Here is a 10120-nt window from a genome sequence, read left to right on the forward strand (position 1 = left end):
GGGGACGGGGGAGGAGGGAGGAGGGGACGGGTATTTGTATACACAGGGAGTGCAATGCGCACCACTCGAAGGATGGATATATTTGAAACTCGGACTTGGGGGGGGAACCAAGGGCAACATACGTAACATAAACATCTGTACTCCCATAATATGCTGAAATAAAAGTTACAAAAAAGTAATTAGTCAAGTCATTTAGGAATGCTTTCTATTTCTGTTTCCATAATTCTCGCCATATTAACATTAAATGGGAAAAAAACCCTTTCATGTACACACACAGGATATCCGGAAAATTTTGAACTGAAATAAAAGTCAAAATGTTTCATCAATATTGCAATTACAAATAGTAGAATATAAATACCAGTTTAGCCATCATTTTATATAAGTGAGGCACTAAACCAATATTTGATCAGTTTAAAATAAAAAGAACTCTTGACTAACTCAAGAATTAGGGATGTCACAATTTCCTATTCTGAATAATTCCAAGCAAGTCATATAAATGTCTCTGAAACTCTGGTATCCCATAGATACATTTACACATTTTCTATTCACTTAAGAGCACATAAGATCAATGAAATTGTTTTTAACAAGAACTGTAAATTCTGACTTATTTGTAAAGGTAAAAAAAATTTTTTCCAATTGCCCCACATCAGTGAAATGGTTAAGCAAACTATGGCACATATTATCAAGGTGTGATGATATACAGCCATTAAAATTAGAATTATGCGAAGTATTTAGATACAAAGACATGCGTAAACCAAAGAATGCAAAGTGAAAAATAGATCCCAGAGTAGTATGTGTATGTGTGCTGACTGTAGCTACATGAAAATGAATGTCCGACACTGATAAAAACTGAGAGTAAGTTTCAGATAACATTTTACCTCCTCTGGGTTCTTTTTCCTAAAATGTTAAATGTACAATAGAAAACAAATTGCTATGAGAGGACCTCATTTGGGCTAAGATAGCTCCCTAATCTCATATTCATTTGAGGCAACAGGGAAGACATTATGGGGAGCAGAGGGTACGGGTCAAACAGCCAAGCCTAGGGTGAGAGGAAATGGCCTCTCTGAGGCCACCAAGCTCCTCCATTCACAGACTGAAGAAACTCTGAAATGTTGTGGTGAGGGGGGTGGGAAATGCCACCAATAAAGACTTAGTCAAAGGAGGAAATTAGGCAACTTGTTTTTACCACCAAACTGTTTAGCTCTTTTCAACAAAAACATTTTAATATTTAAAAATCTAAGCACATTAAAGCAATTCCATTCACATCAAGACAATTCTGAATTCACCTCCCCCTATGAAACATAATATCCCATTCTTAAATAATAACTGTTAACCACTTCTTTCCTCATTCAGATCCTAGGTGTTATAATTAAAAATATAAGAAAAATGTTCTACACGGAGATATATTATAAATATTATAGATTTGCCAGTAAAAAATATAACCACACTAGAGATAATATTCCTAGAGCCCTGTGTCAGTGTTGGCATGGTAGAACAGAATTCACCTAACATGCTGTGACATTGTCTGATCCAATTCATACTTTGTGCACAAGATTAGATTTTGATAGACATAGGTGGCTTCTCACGTAACTAACTGAAGGTAATAAACCATAATAATAAAAAAAAATTGTGTGTTACTATTTTTTGTTTAGGTATCTGAACCATATTCATCATCTTTAAACCCTCCTTGGATTGATAAATAAATTCCAACCCATGTTTTAGGCAATATTTTTTGTAAAAGCCCGTAGGCAGTGGTAGCAAAAAGAACTAGCAGAGTAATAGTTATTGGAATAATTTTAAATGACAGAGCAAGAATTTTGAATAAGTAAGAGTCTTAAAGAGGGTATTTTGTAAGCTACAATCCTAAATAGAAGACTTCCAATATTTTCTTTCAAATCAATATTGTTCATTCATTGGGTGAATATTTATTGAGTGTATATTATGTGACAAGTACTGTTGCTCTGGAAATAAGCAACAAGGTCCCTGCCTGCTTTGTAGAAGTAACAACCCAGCAGGAAGCAATATTTATTGAACAATTAACTATAAATGTAAAAAAAAAAGGGTACAGGGTGCTCTATGACTAAAAGAACATCAAAAAAATCAAGTTCTAAGTCATTTTTGAGTATTAGGGAGGGTTACTCCCGAGGAATTTTAGTTTATTTCTGTTTCCTCTCTTTCTTTTCAGCTACCTCTGCAATCCTTATGACGGAGCAGCCTTTATCTCTGCAACTTTATGAAATCCCCATCGTAGTGAAGGACAGCTATAACAGAGTGTGTGACTCGTCACAGATCGTGCAGTTATATGCCTGTGATTGTGACACCAACCACATGTGCTTGGACTCTAGTATCACAGGCATCCATACAGGGGACATAACTAGTGATACATATGGACCTGTCACTGAAGACCAAACTGAGGTTTCAAATGTTGGTCTTGGACCAGCAGGGATCGGCATGATGTCTATGGGCGGCCTATTGCTGCTTAGTAAGTACTGAATTAAATTATTCTTTTCAGGAGTTCTTCAAAATAGGACTGTAGCCGGGCCCATTGGGATGGCTAAGTGCATTGAGCCCTTTCTTTCTGGTATGTATAGCACCTTTTGAGTGCCCTTGGAAATAAACAATGGGACTGAGAAGGTTATGTACTTAATCCATAATGATAACTAAGAAGGTCTAGGGTGCGTGAGGGTCCTACAGATGGGAAACACATGCGAATCACTAAGTATAATATAGAAAAGCACAAAATAAATCCTATAATGGAAATGTCATTGAAGTGCTCTAAGAGTATAGAGGCATAAGTAATTAAGTCAAAGTGGGAAAGTTAGGAAAATCTTTGCAGAGGTAGTAGATTTGGAGGTGGGTCCTGAAAGCTGAGCATTTTTTTAGAAGGAGGATGGAGTGTGGGGAAATTTGAAAGGCCATCTAGGACAAAGGGGAGCGACAAACAGGGGAGAGGGATGGAAGGGCACAGGATAGTCAGGAAGTGTAGAAGCTAAGAGGAAGGCTGGGAGCCAGCGCGGAGGAATGTTCATGATACGCTGACTGTCCACAGGCATGGAAGGGTCCATGAGGACTTGTGAGCTCAGGTGACCTGCTCACTCTAACATAGTAGGAGGCAAGAAGAAGAGCCTGGAAGAAGGGATTGGCCTCTGGGCTCTAGATGAGTGTCTGAACTAAGACCATGGTCACAGGCATGGGAAGGTCCCCAAGCAAAAATTTCAAAAAAGGATCCTTCTCTGTCCACACTATTTTTTTTAAACATACAGATCCTCAGAGGGGAGATACTTCATGCATTCTAGGTTCCCTTGCAATACTCAGGTTTCATAGAGATCAAAAATTGGGTTCTAAAATTGAAGAAGATTAAACTCATCAAACTATATTATTAACATGATTTAATGACTGAGCACAAATTAAAACATTATCATTTTAAGGCATAAAAAAAAACAACTGACTTTTGGGTAGGCTTTCTTTCTTAAAATAATCTGTCAGCTTTCAAGGATACACACAGATCATGAGTGATTCTCAAAATGATATTAGAGATATTTTCCCAGAATATGACTCTAGAGCAATTGAGTAGAGGTGTCAGCTAACATTTAAGTCAGTGGTTCTCAACTGTTGCATAAGAATTATTTGGAAGTCGTTAAAAGTTATGCCTGTTTGGGTCCTACTCAAGATGAGACCCAAGTATATGCATTTTTAAGTCCTCTGGTGAGGCTAATGTGCCATTCATTTTTAAAAACCCAGTATCAGCTGCATTTCCAGCAGACTAGCAGTAACAATTCCATGACTTTTCCTGACCCAGTCAAAGAAAGCATGAGAGTTGTTAAACTGATTGTGGAATAGGCAGGGAATATCCCTTCATACACTTGTTTTTTAATGGAGAAGCCATGGTCTATTTTAAGAGAGAAGGCTGTGTGATAATGGGGGCAGGGGTCTTAGCCCAAACCTTTTATTCTCAAAGGACTTCAAATTAAGACTTCTGCTGTTAGTTCCAAATGAGATTATGCATATAGTACTTGTATTTGGTATGTGCTGAAAAACATTTGATTTATTAGATAGATCTTCTATTAGACAGAGCTCAAGCCCACAATGGTGCATGAGCCAGCACACATCTAAATTCACAGAAACATAATATAGAAACGGTGGCCTAGAGGCTCCCAATTCTAGTCTGAGTCCTTTTCCAGAAGGCTCTCTGGAAATGTATAACTTGACCTTTCATTGTTCATGGTACAGATGGTAAAATTGCCAAATGAACTCTTTTAATGAAATTAAAGCTGGTATAGGAGCTTTGATGTTCTCTTCTGTAACCGCTGCTAATTCTCACTCGGTAAAATATATGCTGTGCTGGAGAATTAAAAAAGTATAAAAAGCAACTACAGTGGACCCCAACTTAAGGAATGTCTATATTTATGGATTAAAATGTAGAATTGAGCAACTGTTAGGATAGAAAAATTAGGACAGAAAATTTTCTGTTTGCAGAAACATTTGGTAGCTTTAATTTTCCATTATATTCTGTGGGCAAAGTCTTAAAATAATAAATATAAATATCTCAATTAAGTTTAGTGAGTAATATTTGACTTTTATTTTAAATGTAAATGTAATATTGAAGAAGAGTCCTCTCTTAGATCCCATAACTGTATCTTATATCCAATCTTATTTATAACATATGCTTTTATATATATGAGTTTCTATATGGATATGCAAATACATATCCATATCTATCCACGGAGATGTTCTATGTGTACACAAATACATAGGCATGTACACACACCCATGGAAGTATTCGCATTTATGCAAGAGTATGCATACACATACAGAAGCTTACAAATACATACACATATACGCAGATGGTTAATATACATAAACATACACACATACAAATATGCACTCATGTACATGAAAGGCTAGAAATAAGAAAACCAGATTTGAATCCTGGATCTGCCACCAACCATCTCAAGAGTCTTGGACTAGAGGAAAGCTTGGCCCTCACTTCCCTAAATCTGTCAATAAAGAACGTGGATTACATGATCTCAAACTCCCTCCATTCCAGCTCTAAGTTCCATGTGATTTGGTGGTTTTGTATTTGCAAATTTGGATTTTTATACTCAGTCCTTTAAAGGAAAAATTATATTTCTTACATTTGTATTTTTCTGGGTCCTAAATATAATGCCACCACAAAAAAAAAAATGATGATGCAATGACTTCCTAAACCAAGCAATTCGTATTAGCTCTTCTTTATCACTGTCTCGGGCAGTGTCGCCACTCTTGCTGCTCATGTGTTGCTGCAAAGGGAAACAGCCACAAGGCCTGGGGACGAGTTTTGCTCCTGTGCCCGAGGGGGGAGAAGGAGTGATGCAGACCTGGAGAATAGAAGGGGCCCATCCTGAGGACAGGGTGAGTGGATCATCACTTTCTGGAAAAGAGTGGGGTTTCAATGGAAATTGAACATGTCTTGACAATTACATGCTGCACGAAAATAAAAAGATGTCAATTTTTAAATGTTTATCATAAAGAATTAATTTTAATTTTTTTTTTTTCCTTTTCAGGATGTGTCAAATATCTGTGCGCCCATGACAGCCTCAAACACCCAAGATCGTATGGATACCTCTGGTCAGTAGACACCAAAATCTGTTTTTCTTTTTAAAATTTGCAGAATTATTCAACCAAACCAACCTCATGTAAAAGCACCTCATAGAAAAAAAAATCTGTCAATCTTTTCGGCTGATTGTCTAATCGGAGGGAATGTGACATGTTTGAAGTCGCCACTTTATTTTTCTAACTAAAACTACAGGCAGTCAAGTATGATGGAGCAATTGGAAGACGTGGGTTTGATTCCTAGCTCTGCCACTTACTATAGGTTGAGTGTCCCTTATCTGAAATAAGGGACCAGAAGTGTTTCCAATTTGGGATTTTTTCAGATTTTAGATATTTGCATTATGGGTTGAGTATCCCAAATCTGAAAATCTGAAATCTGAAATGCTCCAATGAGCATTTCCTTTGAGCATCATGTCAGTGTTCAAAATGTGTCAGATTTGGGAGCATTTTGGATTTTGGATTTGGGATGCTCGACCTGTAGTAGTAAGTCCTTGGGCAAGACACTGAACCTCACTGGGCTTCAGTTTACCTTTGAAATTGATAGTGCCTACGTTAAAGAGTTGCTGTTAGGAGTAAATGAGTACACACATATGATGTACCTATATATTATATATAATGTATGAATGTATATGATATAAAAACATACATGTGTATGTGTATATATATACACACACGTATATCACAAAATATATATTAGAATAGTGCCTGGCACAGAGTACATGCTACTGTAGTAATTATTTATGATATAAGCTGTTAAAAAAAAAGAGCGAAAGAAAAAGCAGCAAATGTGTTCTAATAATATATTGAAGAGCTTTTCTTAAATTCACACAAGCTTTTCCACCATCAGTGTCTTACACTCTCCTACCTTACCAGTCCCACGCACATCTAAGAATACTGAAAATACCAAGCCATTGGGCAACGCTTGAACCAAGGTAGAGAAGTTGCCCAACCCTGGAACGGACGTGAAATATCTCAGTACAGTTTCTCAGTATCCCAAGCCGTGCAAAGAACCTTAGTGGCTGAACATTCCTATGAGAGCCAGCTCTCCATCCAGCGCCAGCGTGAAGGAGGACTATGAGTTTTAGTTTCTGCAAACACACTCCGGCCTTACTTCAGAGGGTTCCCGAGTGGGTCAAGCCCTCTAAGATGGGCTCGGGGTGGCTTGCCCCAGGCAGTGACCACAGGAAATGGTGCCTGCATGGAGCCGCAGCTCCGCTTGACAAGTTCTACATCTGTAAGTCTAGGGTGACATTTGTGCAAATGTGAGAAGGCCACGTCTGATAGCCGAGTCCCTCTGTATTATTAACTTAATTCTGTTTGTCATCAAGGCTGCAGATTATGGGTATAATTCATATCACTCCTTGCCTAGCTTTCCAGAACTCACTCTTTGTTGTGTGGTGGTGGTAGTGGTACCAGCAGATAGCACGGGCAATGTTTTAGATGGATAAGCAATGCAAACAATTCAAGCACTGTTATAGGAACACCCTCTCTTTTCAGAAATCTACAACAACACCTATGCGGGAGGAGGCACGGTTGAAGGGGGTGTATCAGGAGTGGAACTCAATACAGCTCTCGGGACAGCCACCGGCCTCGTGGCTGGAGGAGCCACAGGAGCCGTGAGGAAGAGGAGTTCCACCATGGGAACCCTGCGGGAGTATGCGGACACCGGGGTCAACATGGCTTTCTTGGACAGCTACTTCTCAGAGGTAATCATCTCACAGTCACACACAAAATAGTCTCGAGACTGAGTCATAAGAATAGTGATAATGAGAGTCAGCCCTTCTGAAATATCTTCAGTTATTTTGAACCCTATCCCAATCCAAATAAAAATATTTTACTTCTCTTTAAAACACATAAAACCAACTTGCAGCAATATTTCATATTCGATTGTCAAACATACACTATGAAAAAGGCTAGCACCCCTCATCATTCTCCACTTCCCTTCTCAATTTTTCCGTCTTCTGTTTCTTTCTGATTTCTTACCTTGTTTCTCATAGCAACAGTAAAGCAAGAGAATGCTCATCAAGAAAAAAAATGTGCATTATGACCTCTCTTTCTGATGTCCTTCATGTTCTCCAGGTGCCTCCAATAGAAAGGACAAAAATAAATAAATTAAAAGACAGGATTGGGAACAAAGGGACTTAAAACTCAGGAACACAGCATCACCACAACTTGTGATGGATCAAGACCTAGAAGCTAGATCTCCTATTCTCAGTCCAGTGCCCCATTCACTAAGAAAAGGGAACCAGCAATCACACTACTGGGTATATATCCAAAAGAAAGGACATCAGTACATTGAAGAGATATCTGCTCCCATATTTATTGCAGCACTATTCACAATAGCCAAGATATGGAATCAACCTAAGTGTCCGTCAGTGGGTGCATGGATAAAGAAAACATGGTACATATACATAATGGAATATTATTCAGCCATAAAAAGGAATGAAGTCCTGTCATTTGCAATAACGTGGATGGAACTGGAGGACATTATGTTAAGTGAAATAAGCCAGGCAATGACAGACAGATATTGCACGCTCTCACTCATATGCGAGAGCTTAAAAACAAAAACAAAAAATTGAACTCATGGTGATAGAGAGTAGAATGATGGTTACCAGATGCTGGGAAGGATAGGGGGAAGGGAAGATAAAATGAGGATGGTTAATGGATACAAAAATACAGCTAGGGTGAATAAGATCTAGTATTCAGTAGCACAATAGAGTGACTGTAGTTAATAATAATTTATTATAGTTTAAAATAACTAAAAGAGTAGAATTGGGATGTTCCTAACACAAATGATAAAATCTTGAGGTGATGGATACCCCAATTACCCTGATTTGATCATTATACATTGTAAGTTTGTATCAAAACATCACATGCGCCCCATAAATATGTACAACTATTATGTACCCATTTAAAAAAAAAGAAAGAAAAGGGATCATGGGTATAGGAGTATTCCAAAGAAAAAAGCCCCACAGGCATTGGGTTGGCCTAATAGGTTAGCACAAAGAGTAAATAAATCCTCTTGTGGATTCCTATTTAGTAAGTTTTCTTTGCTTAAATAGCAATCCATTTTATCTCATATGGCAATACATGAATTTCACCACTGTTCTTTGCAAAAAATGTTGAAGATGTTGCTGCAATTGTAAACTACGTCTTAAAATTGGAGGTGACAAATACTATCCAGAATGTGCATGAGTAGTATCAATTATTTAAATGAGTGATTGATACCACTAATCAGTTCATTCTATAAAATCTTAGATCAGAAGTCTTTAAAGCATTTCTATCATTCTTCCTTAATTATTTGAAGGGAAAAGAAACTTCTAATTGCCTTTTTTTTCTGATTTTAGAAAGCATATGCTTATGCAGACGAAGATGAAGGTCGACCAGCCAATGACTGCTTGCTCATTTATGACCACGAGGGAGCAGGGTCTCCTGTGGGCTCTATTGGTTGTTGCAGTTGGATTGTGGATGACTTAGACGAAAGCTGCATGGAAACTTTAGATCCAAAATTTAGGACTCTGGCTGAAATCTGCTTAGACACAGAAATTGAACCATTTCCTTCACACCAGGCCTGTATCCCTATCAGTACCGACCTCCCCTTGCTGGGACCTAATTACTTTGTCAATGAATCTTCAGGAATGACTCCCTCAGAAGCTGAATTCCAAGCAGAAATGGCAACACCTGAACCCATGATTCATGGAGATATTATAGTGACTGAGACTTACACTACTGCTGATCCATGTGTGCAACCCACTACAATTGTTTTTGATCCTCAGCTTCCACCCAATATTATAGTAACCGAAACAGTAATGGCACCCGTCTATGATATTCAAGGGAATATTTGTGTACCTGCAGAGTTAGCCAACACACACAATGTAATTTACGCCGAGAGAATTCTGGCTAGTCCTGGTGTGCCTGACATGAGCAATAGTAGCATGACCGAGGGTTGTATAGGGCCTGTGATGAGTGGTGGTATTTTGGTAGGGCCAGAAATTCAAGTGGCACGAGTGGCGAGTCCAGACATTCCCACAGGCCAAACCATGGGCTCTGCATCCCCAATGACATCTCGACACAGAGTAACACGATACAGTAACATACATTACTCCCAACAGTAAGTGCTTTATAGCCAGTATTCTGTATGAAGAACTTGCGTCTTGTAATCACCAATATATGCACCAAAGATATATAATGTACCATGTATCATTTTAACAGTCAACAAATATTCTAAGTTCGATGCTGCTCTTTGATTAAATCCTTTTGAGGATACATATGGCTAAGAACTTTAGATAATCCTTTTTAATTCTTCCTGATTTTAAATAATGTGCCCAAAAACTTGAAGAAAACATATTGCATCCTTTGATACTGTCTTCTAAGTAGTACATAACTCACGGCGAATCCCACAGGTCTTGAGGCCTGTAGAACCAGTCTTATACACCAAGATGCCCTTGTTCTTGGAAGTTACAAAAGAATTCTTGTCTATATCTGCTAGCCATATTTTTCTTTAGAGGAATATTTGTATTAAAATTTT

At 38.2% G+C, this 10120-nt stretch overlaps 1 protein-coding gene across 1 annotated transcript in view; it reads left to right on the forward strand.

Annotated features, from left to right (window-relative positions):
* The window catches only part of DSG4 (desmoglein 4), a 28646-nt gene extending 18939 nt beyond the window's left edge, over window positions 1-9707 (forward strand). The window contains exons 11-15 of the mRNA XM_012656591.1: window positions 2186-2482; window positions 5252-5391; window positions 5544-5607; window positions 7090-7298; window positions 8940-9707. Of these exons, the coding sequence (XP_012512045.1) occupies window positions 2186-2482; window positions 5252-5391; window positions 5544-5607; window positions 7090-7298; window positions 8940-9707 (1478 nt within the window). The remainder of the gene's footprint in view (window positions 1-2185; window positions 2483-5251; window positions 5392-5543; window positions 5608-7089; window positions 7299-8939) is intronic.
* Window positions 9708-10120: the final 413 nt, after the last annotated feature.

Source organism: Propithecus coquereli, unplaced genomic scaffold (assembly GCF_000956105.1).
Source record: "Propithecus coquereli isolate 6110/MARCELLA unplaced genomic scaffold, Pcoq_1.0 Scaffold51, whole genome shotgun sequence".
NCBI lineage: Eukaryota > Metazoa > Chordata > Mammalia > Primates > Indriidae > Propithecus > Propithecus coquereli.